The sequence below is a fragment of the Spea bombifrons genome, chromosome 2, assembly GCF_027358695.1.
Source record: "Spea bombifrons isolate aSpeBom1 chromosome 2, aSpeBom1.2.pri, whole genome shotgun sequence".
Classification (NCBI taxonomy): Eukaryota; Metazoa; Chordata; class Amphibia; order Anura; family Pelobatidae; genus Spea; species Spea bombifrons.
The window spans coordinates 94636575-94656083 of NC_071088.1; the positions used below are offsets into that span (position 1 = coordinate 94636575).

A 19509-nucleotide genomic window follows, 5' to 3' on the forward strand; every position below is an offset into this window, starting at 1 on the left:
TAATGTACTCACAAGGTTATTTTATTGGGTTAAAGATGTAATATGTCAATTCAGTGACAAATTCGTTTACCAGCAGAGAAGGTCTTAATTCAAGCATGTTGAAGTAAAGCTTAGTGCATAGGGTGGTTAAAATACAAAATATATGCATATAAAAGTATATTTTAACACATTTCAAATCAATTTATAGCTTGTGAGGTAATAAGTTAAAATTGAGCACCAATATAAATTTTGTTTAGTGTCTTGTTTTTTTTTTTATTAAAAAAATCTTTATTTGCTGTTACAAATTCTTCATGCACACTTGGCATCGGCTGATGTTAGTTCGAATCAGCCCTGCTTTCAATGTATCAGCAGAAGGAGAACTCTGGAAAGTCTGATCAATAGTTGTAAGCCAGAAGCTATACTTATTTGCAAAGTAGTGGCAGGTCCCACGGGCACCATTGCATTCAATGAAAGGAGTGGCCCTAAAGTCTTCCAAACAGCTGCCAGGGGAGGACAAGGACTGTCCACCACCCTCATCTCCAGCCGCAGTGTGCTGTACCAAAGAAAGAAGAGTAAAACATCAGGAATTGGGCACATACAACTTATAAATTTATGTATATATATATATAAAATGACATTTAGAATGCGCAAAACGTCAAGAGTATCACATAATACCAGTAAAGGCAGGACATTTTGGATTATTTGTTAACGATTATACATTTGGATTTCTGCTGTAAGATGCAAATAAGATATATATATATATATATATATATATATTTATTTTCCATTTTCAGTTATTTGTGTCATATGCTTGTTTGGTTTTAAGATATTTAAAGAATGATTCTAAAATCAAGCAGATTCTGTAATTGATATTTTCTGTAATTTAAATTGTAGTCTACTGTAAGTAAACGACAAAATAAAAAAGACTGCACAATGTTTCATTTTGCACTGGATACCAATGTATACAAAACAGAAAAAATGTTTGGGCACTTGATGGGTAAATGTGCAACACCCCTATTGGGCATAAGATAACTGGTAGCAATGGCATGTAGCATATTTTATCATATGACACCTGTACACAATAGCTGAATAAGAGTTTGACTGGTTTGAAATGTCATATCTTTTATATAAGGAAAAAAGGATTACCATGAGGAAGGAATATCCAATCCATAAACTCCTCCAGCCTGCAGGGCAGTGTGGGATAGACATATCTTGGCTGTGGACAGCAACAGCAACTGCTGGAGCCTCGCAGACTGTGCAACGGCTAATGTATGGTTTAATCTCTTCTTCAACTACTGGCATCATTGGAAGGGGAGCTGTGGTTGAGAGCCAGTAGGATTTATCATTACGACTGGCGTAGTAGCAAACGTCACCTGGATTGCAGTACAGGAAAGGCATTGTACTGAAACGCTGCAGACATGATCCAGCCAGACCTGTGGATACAAACCAGAGTTCACTTTCCATCCTTGGTGTGTGCCAAATTCATGTACTGTCCATGTCCAAGTGAAATAGTTTATAGTACTATACCATTACTTAATGTTAACTGAATAACCTCATTTTACTATTAAAGCTTCCCACCTCACTAGAGAACAATGAACTGTTTATTATCCATTAGCCTGAACACAACATTCTAGATTAATATTCATACAAATATATAATCCAAAGATAAGTAGGTATATATATTGGCCTTCCCCACTGAGTGCACAAAAATATAGTTTATTTTATAAGAAATAAAATACCCAAATCTTGGTTGTGTGCCTTTTCCTGTCCTTCAAAATATAACAGACTATATCCGCTCCATAACTTGGCCATGCCAACAGGGCACATTGGTTCTTGGTCAGTCTGGCTGTGCTTCACCAGGAGATAGCCAATGTTGACGCTTCTTCCTGGCATACCTGGCAGCCCTGGAGTACCTGGTGACCCAGGAACACCTGCAAAACATGCGCCATATATCATCAGCTGCAAGGGCACAACATGATTGATGCAAACCTGACTTAGGAGAAGGTGGTGCAGACAGATGTCTAGAACATGCAAAGCGAAAGGCTGTATAACCGAAACCCAAGTTAAAATAAATTACTTTGAAGATTTATGGTGCTTAATGTCACATAACAGATTTAATGACCTTAATCCTTCCAACCAATTCTGAAAACATAAATAAAACAGAGGTTTTACACATTACTCTGTAATACAAAATGCTAGAACATGAGCTAAAACAAAACACAAACAGTAGCCAGTCAGAGGGTTGGTGTCTAGCTGCTCGTTGTCTGTACATGCGCTGGAAAGACAAGGGTTGGACTTTCTGCTGGTCTAGTGGGGTAGGAGAAAAATCTCTGGCCTCTATGGCACAGATATATTTTGCAATATTCTCTTGTTGTATCAAATGCATAGATCTCCTTGCTTGAAAGATTTTAAGATCATTCCTTGCACCAACACAAGGTGGCAGGCTCAAAAACACAGAGTATCAATTTAGGATGAATTCAATTTATTTTATCTCATTGGTTGTTTACCTTTATAACCAGTGGGACCTCTTTCTCCCATGGATCCTGATTCTCCTCTGTAGCCAGGTGTAGCAGGCCAACCTGTTATACCAGGTAATCCTTCTTTACCAGGTACACCTGTAAGACCTAAAGAGGCAGAAAACATACAGTAAGAGACCACTTTATAGTACCACACAGATAATATTATCAAATGTATCCAAGCATACCTTTATCTCCTGGAGGACCTTTAGGTCCAACATCACCTGGGACACCATGTGGACCAACAATTCCATGAGGCCCTGGAACTCCGCGATCTGCTATTAATTGCCTTGGCGCAGGTGGCAAACCTGGAATGCCTTGAGGTCCCTGCAAGCCTTTTAAAACATAAAAGGGAACATTTTGCTTTTCCCCATATTCAAAGTGACCTTCATATACTCCTCAATGTGTGCATGTTTATACACTTGTGTATAGAATGAAACAATGCCGTGTTGAGTATAATAATGCTAGTTCACAGAGCCCACACATTTTACTTCTACAACTCCTGCAGTAACTGAAATAACCCAGATGAAAACACATTAGGGGCGGGCTGGGCCATGGGGCAATTGACCCCCAGGTCGCCCTTAATCTAAATTAAACAGCCGTGTGGCTGCCCACTGAGGTGGCTGATTCGGCCGTGTCAGGGCTGTCATTAATGCAGGGCAAAAGCCTTCAGCATTGCCACTGCAGTCACTGCGGCTGCGAGTTTTAAAGCCACGCCTGCGGCTTTAAAATCATTAAGTGGCCGGCGTGCCTGCACCATGCCGCTCAGTGCCTCAGTGATGCTCTTTGTGTCGCCCCTTTGAAGACGCGACATGCCGCTCAAGGGGGGTGCTCACATGGAACAGCTCCTCGTGACAGGGAGAAGAGCACGTTAGAGGAGAGCAGTCTGCAGAGAAGGAAGCCAGCAAAAAAAGTAAGTATTAAAAAAAATAAAAAAAATAGTTGGGGTGGTAGGTGGAAGGGGACCCATATTCAAAGGGGGGCTGCCTTAGGACAACAATTAAATACAAAAAGTGGGTGGCTGTGATTGGGGCATCACATAAATCAATAAGCAAAGGGGGGTGGGTGGCTGGGGGCAATACACAAGGGTACATTAACTAGTACAAAAGGGGGAATCAATACACAAGGGAGGGGGGCTGGCTGGGGACATCACAGACCAAACACACACCAGGACAGGCTCTGCCACACCGACACCCAAACACATGCACCAACGCCCTCCTGAATCTGTAGTTACTTCAGAAGACAAAACTTTCTAGGCCCAGAAATCAGTGAGAGGAAAAGTAAAGGTTTTGTGGTTATTTGCTCTGTTTCAATCTAAATATTTTATTAAAAAGGATGAGTGGCACTAAATTGTGTCTTCAGACGTCGTGTGTATGATGACTTTTTTTTAAGTGTACTGATGTACTCCCAATCCCATCACGTTACATCAATATGTGTTAGAAATTTGGTGGCGCAACGGGCCCCTTTGACTAGACTTGCCCCCCAGGCCTTTGGCTGCCAGGCCTCCCTGAAACACATCAAAGACATTTTCTGAGGGAATCAAACATTCCATTGCTAGATAAAAATTAATATCTTATCACAGCTAACATCTGAAGGGATGTTTTGTATAGTCTTCGGAAACAGCCATTAGTAATCTAATTAGAGCTGAAACAACTAATCGATAAAATCGATAATAATCGATAATGAAAATCTGTTTAATCCTCAAACAGAGATCGGATTATAACACCGGAATCCAGATCCCCCGCAACGCTGCAGGGGACCGGGATTCCCCTCACTGTCGGCCGGTCTCTCACTTCCGTCTCTCTCCCCCTCCCATCTGCCTCCTCCCCCCTCCCATACATCACTCTGCCTCTCTACCCGTTACTGACAGGCACTTTCCCTGCAGCTTCATAGAAGCCTCAGTGTAAGTGAAGGTGAGTAACGGAGTCTGTCTGTGCGATGCAGACCCCCACCGGCTGACAGAGAATCATCCTCTCTGATAGCCGGTGAGGGTCTGCATCGCACAGACAGACTCCGTTACTCACCTTCACTTACACTGTGGCTTCTATGAAGCTGCAATGAAAGTGCCTTCAGTAACGGAGCCGGTTAGAGAGGCAGAGCGGTGTATGGGAGGGGGGAGGAGTCAGAGGGGTGTATGGGAGCCACCCTCCAATACACCACTCTGGCTCCTCCCCCTCTCATACGCCACTCTGCCTCTCTACCCGGCTCCCTGGTGTCTTGTCAGAAACGGAGGTTCACAGGAGGCAGAGTGGAGTATGGGAGGGGGGAGGAGGCAAAGTGATGTATGGGAGGGGGAGGAGCCAATGTGATGTATGGGAGGAGGCAGAGTGGAGTATGGGAGGAGCCAGAGTGGAGTATGGGAGGGGGAGGAGCCAGAGTGGTGTATGGGAGAAGGCAGAGTGGAGTATGGGAGGGGGAGGAGCCAAAGTGATGTATGGGAGGGGAGAAGGCAGAGTGGTATATGGGAGGGGGAGGAGGCAAAGTGATGTATGGGAGGGGAGGAGCCAAAGTGATGTATGGGCGGGGGAGGAGGCAGAGTGGTGTATGGGAGGGGGGAGGAGGCAGAGTGGAGTATGAGAGAGGGGAGGAGCCAGAGTGGTGTTTGGGAGGGGGAGGAGCCAGAGTGGTGTATGGGAGGGGGAGGAGCCAGAGTGGTGTATGGGTGAGTTATAGTGGTGTATGGGGGGTATTATGAATTTTTAGGGCATATAGGGTGGTATAAGGCATATGGATATTAGGCATATCAGGTGGGCATAAACATATCTGGGGGTAAAAGGTTTATCAGGGGGCTCAGTGGCATATAGGGGGTATAAGACATCGATATTAGGCATATCAGGGGGGCATAAAACAAATCTGGGGGTAAAAGGTATATCAGGGGGCTCAGTTGCATATCACTGGCATATAAGGAGTATAAGGCATATCAGGGGCACAGTGGCATATCAGGGGGCACAGTGGAATCTGGCATATAAGAGGTATAAGGGATATATGGGGGCAGAGTGGCAAGCTGGGGGTCAGATGTGCATAACTGGGGGCAGTTTGGTAAATAAAAAAATTTAAACAAGGCTTTTTTCTCAGTTTTTATTAAATATGAAAAATAGTTAACATATGAATTAATATTTACTAATAACTTTGTATTAAAACCTAGTTTGAGAAGCACTATGTTTGGGTTCTTGTAGCTTTTATTATTATGTCAGTAAAATAAGAAGGTGAATAGAGAGAGGCCATTGCAATAAAGAGATGAAAGTGTAAATTGTACGTTTTTTATTGCAATTTTTCTTCAATTTAAAATAATGTATTTTTTTATCCGATTAATCGATTAATCGACAAAATAATCGGCCAACTAATCGATTATTAAAATAATCGTTAGTTGCAGCCCTAAATCTAATATTCTCCTATGGTCCCTGACTGGGTAGAACAGCAACAGAATTAAGAGTTTAATTAGCTTCAACACCTGTTCCATTGCCATGTGCCTTTAATATAGAAACAGACAAAAAAGCATTTAGTCAAGGACCTTAACATGCAGAGATCTTGTCCTCTCACCCTCTGCAGTTTGGTGTTAGGGGGCAAAAACCATTACATTTACGGTTATGGATATAACACATGGTATGTTTTGTCGCAATTGACATTAAAACTGTAGACATTTTGTCACTCACCTGCTGGTCCCCTGTCACCTTTCACTCCTTGAGGTCCCCTTTCTCCTGTAAATCCAGTTATTCCAATAAACCCCATCACTCCTTGGTCACCTTTATGACCTGTTAATTTAAAAATATAATATAATTTGCACGTATTTTACTAATGTATTTATGGAAAACCTGAAAGAAAGAATGTGTTCATTGGAAAACAATGTATAGACAAATAACTTTGCCCCGAAGCTGTCTTCGTGCTCACGCACCAACCATTTCTCACCTTAACAACTCTCTAGATCCCACACATCACATATGGCACCCATCAACATCACAAAGTTCATATACATTACTCAGCATATATGGCAATATGTACACTAGACTTGTTCTTGTCCTTCTTCATCTGCATATCCGCGGACATGACCTCCCCGTGAACTTCCGTGAAATGCTTTCAGTGGTTCCTCTCCCAAAATTGGAGGATTGGAGAGAGAATTTTTGTTCATGGGAGGCTATTTTTGGTAAAATGGCGAAGTTTCTGGGAACACCCCCTCCCTTGATCATCTAATCGGAGGAGAGGACATCACCGGAAGCTCCACCATTTTTGCAGATATTCAGCAGGAGGTCATGTCCGCGGAGATGTGGATGAAGAAAGAAGACTGAAGACAGAAGAGAAAAAATAAGATGCTAGAGAAGAAGCAGAGCTTCGAAACATTGAAGTGGAAGACATTTCAAGAGCCTGAAAAAGAGAATGAATGAGAATAAGAGTGTGAGAAAGAGAGTACAAGAGAATGAGTTAGAGTGATATATGTGGGCGCCAGACAATGATTTTTGTTTCTGAATGTAAAAATTCAAAACAAATGGGAATTTGTTGTCCGACAAATAATGGGCCCACAATGAACTGAAAAATGAGTAAAGATTGTTTATGACCTATATACACTACAAACCAACCACATAGAACTTACATGGCTTCAGTGAACCACACTACACTCAAAAGGCACCCACTTATTAGCTATACAACAAAAACATTGATATGGAACAGACATTTTTTGGGATGAGAAAATATATATTTGATACCTTTTGGTCCAGAGATACCAGGGATTCCAGTAAAGCCTTGTGGTCCTCTGTCACCAGGAATTCCTTTGGCACCGTAATTTCCTGGTAGCCCAAATAGTCCTTCTACTCCTTTTGTTCCCGGCAAAGCGGAAATACCTGGACTTCCTTGTGAACCTGGAAAACCTGAAAGACCATCCAGTTAAAGCAGCAGTCTATCGGTATCATTAATACTGTATATTCACATTACCATAAAACTAAACTGATTTCAGATAGCTCAAACAAATGTACATAGTTCAAACCATTAACCACTGCCTGAAATTCAGTTAACAGTTGCCACAGAGAACATGGCCATAAGCTTTAAAGATTGATCCATGGAACCAGATGCCTTGGCTGTTCAAATCATATACTTTTTAAAAGGTATTACTTTGCTAGAGCCAAGATGTACAAAGCACTATTTCAACTTTCCCAAAAACAACAAATGTAATGCTCTATTAATATAGCTTTTACAAGAGACAAACATGTTACCTGGTAACCCGCTAAGTCCTGGATCTCCCACATCTCCGGGTATTCCAGATATATTGGAAAACCCTGGCAGGCCACGTGGTCCAAGCAATCCGGGAAGACCTCTAAAGCCAGGTAAACCTAAGAGGAGGAGAAGTTGGTTTATTAGATTACAATCCGGCAATATGTCTGCAACATAAAAAATAGGAATACATAGGACTGCAAAGAAAGATAGTGGATATTCTGTATTGGAGTTCGATGTACTGTTGGTCTTTACCCATTTCATCTGTAAGCTGTGCATTTAAACATTTGCAAAATATTTTATAAATGAGAAAAGGCTATTTTGTATCTCTGACACTTCAGTACAGACAATGTGAATGATGCAGTGGCGAAGATCTTTAATGTAATAAAGTGATATATAAAAATGTACCACATTTTATACATAATAAATGACAAATACATATTTCTCCATCTTGGGGAAGGTGGCACATAACTGTATTCATAATTTCATTCATAGATCGAAACACCAGCTGTGACATAGCTGTGTTTACAACAGACAAACTACTAAGGTAGTCAAAAATAAAACATTAATGCATTGCCAATGCATTACCTAATATACAAAGCGGCAGAATGCAATACCAAGTAAATGGTATACACAAAACAATGAAGAAAAAGGGTACTACAAATGCATTGTCATTTACATCTATTTCACAATAATATGTAACATATGTATATGACAAGCAAACGCAAGATCAATTTCCAATGATGTGAACCATGCATCATATTTCAACAAACATCTAAATAAAATAACATACATCATTGTATTATAGTTTACTCCTTATTTTGTGAGATTTTAGACATTTATACATCAATATTCATTTTGAAACATCTCAGAAATATGACTAACCTGAGTCCCCTCTGCTTCCTTTAGCACCTGGCTCACCAGGGAGGCCAACGACTGTGCTATAATCGCCTGGTTCGCCCTTGGAACCGCCGAGGCCTTTCATCCCTGGCACACCAAAATTATCTGCTCCTGTTTAGGTAAAATCACAAAAGTTCGTATTCCTGTCTGTTTTTTGGACTAATAGTTAGTGCTGGATTGGAAATGGCTGTACCTGGTTCTCCTTGATATCCTTTTGTACCTCGCAGGCCATCAAGTCCCGAGATTCCTCTTAAACCTGGAAAACCTGTCGCAAAAACACACACTTATCTGTCTGATGAAAAAAATGCCAACCCAGCCAGTACCATAGTCCCAAATCACATATACTGTATACTGACTGCACAACAATGTTATTTTACTGTACTTGTTCCAGTATTCAAGTCTGTGTCTGGGTAATTCAAGTGTCCGACAATTAAAATGTAACCCAGATGTGCAGATTTTTTTTAATCTGCTTCCTCAGCACTAATATTTAGGGGATTATAACATATACCTACAACAAATGTACTGCAACTCTTTGCATTTCTAACACACAACATGAATATACTGAACAGATGTGTTTCTTCTGGTCTACATGCACATTTAAAGAAATTTGGTTGGAAGCATCTAATGTAATATCTCGACTCACCTTGCTGACCAGGTAAACCTGGGTTTCCAACATTTCCTTTAGTGCCATCAATTCCTGGAAATCCTTGATCTCCCGGGGAGCCTGGTAATCCAACCTGGCCGGGAAAACCTGTAGCAGAAGGAAAACATTTCATCCAGTTTGTCATAATGCTAATGACATATGTCAATCTCAAAAGGCAAAAAACTTAAAACTTGGCTATCTCATACTCGATAAGGCTCTTATGAGCAACAAGTCTCAGCTTGTTAGTTGGCAATAAAATTGCAGCAACAAAACTCCAACTCCCAAATTCTGTAAAGCCAACTCGCATTTGCAATCAAAGAAAATAAAAAAAAAACAACTTGCATACACTCCCATGCAGGACATGTATAAATATCTGAAGGCAACTTGCAATTTAACTGCCTGCAACTGCCTGCAGCTTCACAGTGAATCTGAATGCCCTCACCTGTAAGTCACAGGTACTTGTAAAATCCACAAACAGTAAAATTGTGAATATGTGAGTTGTATTGTGAGTGTTAGCACGAAGGTTCAAGTGCAGACTAAATTGAATCTCTTCTTATAGACTCCACTTCTACTGGAGGACCCTAGAGTCAAGGGCTTTGATGGCCAGAACTGTTTTTGTATTTAGTGAATGTCCTATTAAAGGGAGAGGTCACCTTGTAGCCCTTTTTCTCCTGGTGGTCCGGTTTGTCCTTTTACACCTTCAATGCCTGGCAAACCATTATCTCCTGCTGTTCCCTTTTCTCCAGGTGTTCCTCTCAGTCCTGAAAAGAAAGAGGTCTTCAGTTTTCTCATATAAAATGAAAAGGATCCCAGACTGCCAGCAGAAGCGGTAGAGGCTAATGTGGTGAGGGAATTTAAACATGCATGGGCCAAATGGTTATCCTGAATCTAAGACAAGACCAAAACTTATTAAGGTTTGAGTCTTTACATGACTAAGGTCGAGTAGTTCTTATCTGCCACCAGATTGTATGTTACTATTTTTGCCACAGACTGGTGTATTATGAGAGACGAAAACATCTGTACTAGTAGGTTGGTACCAATGACATGGGTAGTCCCAACAGTATTGTCTGAGAAATGATTGTTCTTCTACATTGAATAATATTATTATGGATGTATAATTTAATTATAATTATCCACCTTCTTCTTAAAAGTAGGAGAAGTAAATACCTGGCAGTCCAGAATCACCAGGTTCACCCTTTGCTCCCCTTTCTCCAGGTAAATCTATGATGTCTCCTGGGTCTCCTGTAGATCACACATATGGTACAGAATCAGATTTTACATGTTATAATGACTTTGTATTTATTGTCAATAATTGTGACCTAGTATTGATTTTAGTACAAACCTCTTTCTCCAAGATCACCTCTATCGCCTGGAAACCCAAAGAGACCAGGAAGCCCCTTTGTTCCCTGCATAAGAAAAAAGTATTGTTTAGTAGTTGTCTTGATCGATTAGGTTATAATAATAATAATTTCATAATTAGTATTTCCAATTTATTTCCTTTATTTCTCTCTCGTATACATTCATCTGTCTAAATTGGACATGTGATTTAACATAACACAATTCTGTGAAACACTTATTTCCATACAATTTGTTACTAGGCTTTTTCTACTTGGGTCTTAGTGTTGTCATGAGTCTTGCAATAAAAGAAGAGTGAAAGTATGTTCCGCTGTCTTACTCTGGGGCCTGTGAATCCAGGGAATCCAGGAATGCCTGGTGGGCCAACTTGTCCCGGCAGCCCTGGAACACCACCTGGGCCCAGGTCTCCAGATTCTCCTTTTTCACCAGAGTCAAAGCTTGGCATGCCCGGTAAACCTGGTATTCCTGACTGACCAGGAGAACCAGGCATTCCTTTACTGCCTAGGGGAAAGAAAAAAAGTTTTAATAAAAGCATATACATCTGCTCATGTAGTTTTTTCTCTGCCCCTGTAAAGTGTGGGTCTTTTAGCAAGTCTAATGTCCCTGATACCCCCACTATAGTAGAATGTATATTAAAGTACTGAGTGTGTATACATTGTCCATAAAGTGGGAGTACTTTACTATGCATTCTTCCAAAACATGAAAGAACACTTATCTGACCCAGAATCTGAGTCTGGGGTCTAAACAGACTCCTGCATGCAGTGTTCTGCAGGACCAGCATTGGAGCAGACTGGTGGTGAGTTCATCACATGCAGTGAGATGCATTCATCTGAAATTATCTCATGCAGGACATGTAGCTGGAGGAGGCAGAGTCCCCCCATGCATTTGCAAAACGCACCACACGAAAATTGAAAGAGGCCATGTGTCTCCTTAAAGTGCCTATGATGGTAGTAGTGTCCCTTTATGGTATAACTCCACTGAGGTTGCATGTCCTCACACTCTTAACACAATTTACACTAATCTGCTAGTGTCTGCAACGTTTGTGAATTGCAGATAAGAACATGCAAACACTTTTTTTTATAAAAAAATCCAGCTTTTACTTTTTAATTTGTCCCTTTCCTTCAGCCAAAAATGAGGATTCATGGCTTTGCGCATCATTGGATGGGCCCAAAAAAGGTAAATTATCTTTTTTCTCCAGAGGTTTTGCTGGATCTCACCATCTCCTCTGCTCCGACCCACTACTTGTCAATGTATAATGGAAGGTAGGCAATCAGCTGAGAGGGTTTTCTTGCTGAGAATTCAGTGAATGCAAAAGCCCAAGGAGGCTGGAACGTGTATTCAGCAAAGAAACCAAACTTGAAAACAGGTACTTTATGTGCATGTTAAAGAGCAAGTGAAATTGCTGGTAAACTGTTTAGTTGTCCAGCTCTACAGTAGCTGTCTGTTTACATAGTAATCCAGAATGGAGTTGCTTTGTATTTTGTGTATTATTTTATTTGTACCGTAACAATAAATCTGTTGGATTGAACCTATTTTTTCATGCAACGTGAATAAGATATCACAACATATAAGTCCCAACTCGCAAGCAGCTTGGCTTACAGAATCTTCCTGCTGATGCATGCAAGATCAGGCGGTCTAATGACTGTTTGGTCTCCTCTCTTTGAGGATAATATAACACCTCAATAAAAAGACTGAATCCTCTGCGGGCAACAAAGTGAAACGTCTTACCCTTATGTCCAGTGAATCCTATAAATCCAGGGGTGCCGTGATCTCCTTTCTCCCCCTTCACAACCACAAGCATCTCTGGATTTATGTGGGGTGGCTCCCCCGGTTTCCCAATTGTCCCACGATCCCCTATAGAAGAAAGCATATTTATGTAAAAAAATCCAAAGTTTGAGAAGTTTCAGCTACACCAAGAAAGCAGTGTTTATAGGATGCCTCATTGTGTTTAAAACAGTGTCCACGTAGCCCATAGGCTGCTTGTGCTTTTCAGTGTTCAACATACCTACAAATCCCTTCTATTTTATTGAATCTGATGGTGCCTGGAACCCTAGACTAAGCTTCTGAATAGTAAGTGGCTATGCCATGTGAAAATCTAGATATCATCTACTTGAAAAGTTTCAATTTGTCAATACGTTTTAGAGAAAACATTTGTTAATGATAATATTTCATGGTATATAATGCCACATTATAAGCCACCGCAAAATTGATAATTAACCAATACCTTTTGTGCCTAGAACACCTTGGACCCCTTTTACTCCAGGAAAACCAGGATTTCCAGTCTCTCCCTTAATTCCTCTCCATGCAGGCCTTCCCTTAACACCTTTCATTCCCTGGAAACCATCCATGCCAGCGGATCCCTTTTCACCTTGAGTATTTAAAAAGAAAAATAATTAATAATTATCATTAAAATATCATTGAATACCTACACTTTTGTCATACAACAGAATGGGGCAACCAGCTGTCCGAGTCAAGATGGCAAGCCTACCGAGATGGCTGCTTTGAAATTGACACAATTGAACATTATGTTGTTTCCTACCTTATTCTGTGTCATTTAGCTGATTATTCTTTGTGGGTTAAAAACTTTACAAAACATCAGCAGCATGAGTTACCTTTTGCACCTGGGAGACCATCCATGCCTTTTAGACCAGGAAAGCCAGGTTCACCTTGTCTGCCTCTAACGCCAACAAATCCCACATCCCCCGTATCTCCAGGTAAACCCTTCATGCCAACCGGACCAGGTGGTCCCTGTTCTCCTTCATCGCCTCTCTGTCCACGTGGCCCTGCACATTACAAAAAAACAAAGCCATGGCCATATATGCTGAAACTTTCAAAGCAATATCTATTCACCTGTGGTATTAAAATGTATGAACATGAAATACATGGATTCCTTATGTATTTATTATTCCGCCCAGGGATACACTTGGAAGCTTTTGCTTGAAAATGTGTGATTTTTTTCCCCAATTACTACAACAAAAAATAGTGTGTTCATTTTGATCAACGGGTCTATTTATTAACATGAGAGTCTGCATAAGAGCTGCACATTTTAAATACTTGATATCGATATGCAATGAAAAGGGCCAATCCTAGGAAGCTTAAGAAGAACTGAAATGTCCTTAAAAAATGTGATATCAAGAAGCTGAAACTTTCTTGCAAACTAACATAAACTCTCGTAAACTCTCATAAACTTTCGTACACCTTGTTTTTTGTTTTTTTTGGAGTGGGGGGGGTCAATGTCTTAACTTTTGCAAAATCAAATAAACCAATCCCGTTCCCAGGATCAAAAAATACCCTTATTATAAGGGTATAATAAGGGTATTTTTTGATCCCGGGAACGGGATTGGTTTATTTGTAGTTGTAACTTACCCTTGTCCCCGCTGGGGCATTATTTTGGAATTGTACTTTTGCAAAATATGTGCTGGGCTATAAAATGTTAACCTTCGCCACTAAGTATACAATGTGAACAAATTGTCTGTAGAAATGTTTCTCATAGCACCATTAATTCCTGACACTTTATTCCTGGTGTTATCTGTACTGTATGCAAAAAAAGCAACAATGCAAGGATAAAAATGCTGCACAGAACCAAAATAGTCATAACTGTCCCTCTTTGTACTCATTTCTACATTTCAATCTGTCAGCTTTACACATAGCATCCAAATACAGAGGCACAAATAATCAAGGGCATCATGGCTAAGTTAGAAATAACTCCAATTGTGTTTAATAATTAGCCACCCTCAGTTTTACTTCCTAGCAAATAAGTATACTCTATTATAAACTTCCAGATGCTTGATTCTCAGAATGCAGTTTTCTTCTACTTTTCGATGTCCTTCATAGTATTGTCAATCAAGCACTTCCCTCTGCATTCTTACACAAACTCCTGAAATCCTATTTTTATCATCTGTCCATTCAGAAAGTCTCCTCAATGAGTAGATCTTCTGTTGTCATCAAATGGTGGCTTCACCACAGTCATCATTTACTTGTGGAACCCATGAGTTTGTGAAAACCCATTTCGGTTTCCCTTTGAGATGCAACACGGTATAAAACCACATTCTCTAACCTGGAGCTCCTGGGGTTCCTTCTGCTCCCGTTGGCCCTGGCTTCCCTGGCATTCCTGGAAATCCAAAGGCTCCTGCTGGTCCTGGCAGGCCGCTAAAGCCACGGACTCCGGGATCACCCTGAACGCCTTTAAATCCGGGTATACCAGGTCTACCATGAACACCTAAATGGGGAAAAAGAAGTAGAGACAAACATTATAGGGAAACTGCATCTTGAGAAATGGAAACGCATACAATTCTGTAAGGTAACACGATGCAGAATATATGTTACTTATTCAAAGCTCTCTTGATGCAAGGGGCTACTGCACATTGTGCACCACAAAACAAAGAAAACTAACCTCTGGCTCTGGCCTCTATCAACAGCCACTTACTACTTTTATAATTACTTAATATATGTATAGTTTATTGATTTATTCAGCAGCGCCATGCAATGGGCAAACAGAACACAACAAGTAGTGCATAACATAACAATTTGGACTGGGACAAAATGTAAGGAGGGCCCTGCTCAAATGATTTATCTTATCCTATCTCCAGTGGCGAAACGTGGAACCACACACACAGAATAATCAACGACCATGTATTTAATCTATAGCTGCATAAACTAATTATTATCACATTCACCATATCGAGCTGCAGATTTACACAATGCAAACATTGCTGTTAAACCAACACGGTTGAGGGACTGTTAGAGATACTGCACCTTGTAATCCCGATATGCCTTGATCCCCTTGTTGGCCCTTTAGACCTGGGAGGCCAGGAAGTCCAATATCTCCACGGGGTCCAGAGGGTGCTCCTAGCACATCACCTGCAGCTCCTTTATTTCCTAGAAATCCCATTAAGCCAGGGTTTCCTGTAGGACCCGGTGCACCTGGGAATCCGGATAACCCAAGTTTACCCTTTTCTCCCCGTGGTCCTGGAAAGCCTGTGATTAAAAAAAAGAAGGCTATTATTGTCACATTGACCATGTCCAGGAGTCTTTGAGAGAAAGTTCGATAAAACGTATGTCACAAAGTACAGCTACATAATAGCCAAGTCAACAAACCATTGGTTTTTATTGATTGTATCAGATGAAAAATAAGTGTTCAAACATATTGTGCTGTTTTCTTTTTTGTTTATTATAACAGTTCTAGTTTTTGGATGTTTTATCAGTTGCATTTGACCATTTGTATGTGTTCTTGTTCTTCCATCTTAGTTCTTGTTTCCACCAACATCAATTCAGCATATAGGTAATAATAATAACCCTGTTAGAGACCACAGACTGTGAAAAAGGTAAATGATAAAGCATGAAAGGACGTGGCCAATCAAATAAACGTACTGAAGAATCTTGTTAAAGAATAATATAAAATATTTACCTGGTGGACCCGGTAGACTGTCATTCCCAGTATCCCCTCTGGTTCCTTTGATGCCTTGACCTCCATCTTCTCCCTGTGTACCTGGCTGTCCTTTTGGGCCCCTTAAACCTTGGAAAAAATACATGATAGATATTTCATGAATATTAATAAGGTAATCCTGTTAATAACTTAACATAAACATCTTTAACGCGGTACAAAATATTTGGGCCATAATTTGAAAAAACATATTTGCTGCATGTGGAGGACTTTGAATGGATTTTAACAGATAATTGCATATTACCACATATTTTATTAAAATTAATATATTTCTATTATATTAGACATCCAAACATAGAAATTGTAGGGAATGACATTTACTGATTTGGCTAATCAATTTTTTTTAGTCTTGCCTTCGAGGAGTACTGTCATAATTTATTTTATACAGAAAAATAGTGAATATGTAATCTGGGGATAATTGTAAATTTTCAGCCCAGCTGTGTTTTGCTATGAATAAGTACAATATGTGCCATGACAAACAGAACAAACGTATCAGGGATCTTATAGAGTTCTATACCAATATAAAATATTACCATTAAATCCAGGTAATCCAGGAAGTCCAGGGGCTCCTGCAGGAGCTGGCGGGGCCACCAACGCACAGCCAGTACCTGCAAAGGGATATAAAGTTATACATATTTATGATCAATATCCTATATTCAACTGCATATTTCCATCATAGAGAACACGAAGCACCCAATCATTCTCACTCCTAACGCAACAGAAGTACTAGTAATCCCAAACATTTTGCTGCTGATTCAAAATGACATGCCCACATTTAAATACAAGTTAAATACATGGACAACCTGCTTGGCAATACACTATAAACTGGTACACTGTTCTGAACGTACATGGAAGCAAGAAGAAAACAAATGCTAAGAGATGCTGTTAGCTACATCGTCTACAAATAGCCTATCTCAGTAGAGATTATTCTTTTCTAAAGTCACTTGTCATCAGACATTTTTCTGCCTGAGCAGCTGTTGTGTGGCCACTAGAGGGCGCCAACTGCTCATCTAGTCAGTGGAAGCCCCTGGACCAAACATTTTGAGACATTATTTACCATTTCCATTATGTGTGTGATGTTTTATATTACACACGTGGTCCCCTGAAGGGCCTCAGTTTCCTCTCCCGCCAGTGATTTTAAAATATTTTATACTTCAAAATGTTAGTGAAAAAAGAGCCAGGAAATGGCTAACGGCAGGAAGCTGTTATACTGTCTCCGATATAAACATTTGCAGAAATACCTTACTAATTAAAGGGACAGTCTAATGTCCCGTACATGCCATTGGTGAAACACCTCCATAGTGCTTTTTACACCCGCAGGAGTGCTTTTTACATATGTGCACCGTAGGTCACATTAGACATCTTGAAACTCACGCAGAAAGCAGCTTGCTCGCTGCGAGTATTAAAGTTGTTGATGATGATGATATTATTTGATGAACAGGATGTGAACATTACCTTCCCTTCCAATCTCATTCTCTTCGTTGGATTCTTTGTAGCAGTCACCTGCAATGACAAGCAGTAGTCCATGTAAATAGGATCCTTAATACAATTTTAAAAGAAAAAAATACTGGCAGTGGTGATAATCTGCACACATATCCACTGTTTTTTCCTATGTTCTATATTGGTTAATATGCAATGGTCCCATAGCAGTTTCAAAAGGTATGTTATGTTATATAATACTTGTTATGTACTGTTTACCCATTGTCAAACAGCACTACAGAATATGATGCCGCTATGTAAAATAATACATAATAATAATATGTCCAATATGTGAGAATGGCACCAGGCTCATAACACAGTTAAAAGTGAGCCTGTTTCCAGGACAATAGCGCCATCTGCAGGCTTTCACTTGTCTGCTCGAGCTGTGGCAACTGCGATGACCGTACGCTGTCTCAGAGCATGAATGGCTGAGAATCCCCTTCGTTTATGGTTTCCCTGATAACATGCTCCAGGGGCAGGTAATAACACACATGTAAATTTTTTTTGCACATGTAAATTAGCTTAGGACACTACATAGAATATAGCTGTTATTCCTAGCTTCTATATATTTTGTGACAAAGCTCCCATGAAGCCTGTGCCATTGGCTACTCACATGTAATAGGAATTATGAATAAAAAGTAATCCATGTGGAAACTGAAAAAACTGCTCTATGCTTAGTAATAAATAGGCTTAGTAAATAATTAAAATATTTTATTCTTCTAAAAACATTATTCAGTAGATCACAGTCCTGTTAAGCCCTGCTCCGTAGCCACATCTTTGGCTGTTTGTAAGTATGAGCTAGAGTACTTTTACTATTTTGAACTACAGTTTCTTTTTATATACAGTTTCTTTTTATAAGTACCGCAAACGTCAGTGACAAGTCTTATCAGCTATAGTAACAAACCCAACATTGAGATGAGTATTACTGTCTTCCATTTATTGTCGTCATTATTATTATTATTTTAAGATTGGTGTGTAACTATCGTAACTATTCCTTTTTCATTTGTTTTACAGACCCTACTCCTTAAATAAATAAATAATACAAAAGCATGATGTGTGGTACATAGGCCATGTGGCAGGGCTGCATATTGAATGTAAATCTGTATACCTGGTTGTCCCGGAAGTCCTGGAAGTCCGGGAAGTCCATTGAGTCCTGGGCTTCCTGGTATGCCACGAGCCCCTTTTGGGCCTGGTAGTCCTATTCCAGGTAGTCCAGTCTCACCTCGACCACCTTCGGCCCCTGTCAATCCTGGAAAGCCACGGTCACCAGGCAATCCTTTTATACCTTCACCCTGTGCAAAGTAACCACCAAAATATAAGCCTGCAGTGTTACCCTTATTAGATGTCATATTTACAGCTACAATAATATGGAAATGTCCTTAGTTTTGTCAAACCATACTCTTCTTCTCCATGTCCTCCTGACTCTAGACAGTAGTCTAGTGTATTACTGGTGCATTCATTTTTGTGAAACAAAACATATAGGTGTTTACAAATATATTTACCTGACACTCTTTCTCAACAGACCATACCCAGAATATATTTATGCATTCATTCATTTAATATTGTCAAATCCAAAACTATTAACAAGGGGTTTCACTCACAGGAGGGCCTGGTGGTCCAGGGTTACCATCGAACCCATCATTGCCTGGGAGTCCATCAAAACCTCCAGGACCAGGTATACCAGGAACGCCTGGAGTTCCTTTTGTGCCTTCATACAAAATAAATAAAAATAATTAATATCATAGAAGTGAATAGTTTGTATTTGTAGAATAGGCTACAAGATTCTGTGTAATTCTTTCACCTTCTTTCTGTACCACATAACTGCATCTCACATACACTCACTTTCAGATTGCTCTACCAATCACTATATGTTAAGTGTCAACTTTTAATGGACACCTGTCAATAAAGGGCATACATATCATATTAATTAAAAGCAAATTCATAACTAAAATATAATTGTCTTTAAGGAAGCCTTCCCTGCAACCAGTCTTTGC

The 19509-nt window shown here is 40.1% G+C and overlaps 1 protein-coding gene across 1 annotated transcript in view; it reads right to left on the reverse strand.

Annotated features, from left to right (window-relative positions):
- COL4A2 (collagen type IV alpha 2 chain) overlaps window positions 1-19509 on the reverse strand; it is a 77902-nt gene continuing 58393 nt past the window's right edge. Inside the window, exons 24-48 of the mRNA XM_053455263.1 lie at window positions 19117-19223; window positions 18624-18807; window positions 17492-17539; window positions 16570-16644; window positions 16001-16108; window positions 15349-15570; window positions 14651-14812; window positions 13206-13376; window positions 12818-12961; window positions 12322-12447; window positions 10913-11094; window positions 10580-10643; window positions 10405-10479; window positions 9891-9998; window positions 9238-9345; window positions 8788-8859; window positions 8580-8705; window positions 7697-7813; window positions 7193-7354; window positions 6149-6247; window positions 2684-2830; window positions 2487-2603; window positions 1719-1910; window positions 1126-1412; window positions 1-532 (exon numbers count right to left, since the gene is read on the reverse strand). Of these exons, the coding sequence (XP_053311238.1) occupies window positions 278-532; window positions 1126-1412; window positions 1719-1910; window positions 2487-2603; window positions 2684-2830; window positions 6149-6247; window positions 7193-7354; window positions 7697-7813; window positions 8580-8705; window positions 8788-8859; window positions 9238-9345; window positions 9891-9998; window positions 10405-10479; window positions 10580-10643; window positions 10913-11094; window positions 12322-12447; window positions 12818-12961; window positions 13206-13376; window positions 14651-14812; window positions 15349-15570; window positions 16001-16108; window positions 16570-16644; window positions 17492-17539; window positions 18624-18807; window positions 19117-19223 (3458 nt within the window). The 3' untranslated portion in view covers window positions 1-277. The remainder of the gene's footprint in view (window positions 533-1125; window positions 1413-1718; window positions 1911-2486; window positions 2604-2683; window positions 2831-6148; window positions 6248-7192; window positions 7355-7696; window positions 7814-8579; window positions 8706-8787; window positions 8860-9237; window positions 9346-9890; window positions 9999-10404; window positions 10480-10579; window positions 10644-10912; window positions 11095-12321; window positions 12448-12817; window positions 12962-13205; window positions 13377-14650; window positions 14813-15348; window positions 15571-16000; window positions 16109-16569; window positions 16645-17491; window positions 17540-18623; window positions 18808-19116; window positions 19224-19509) is intronic.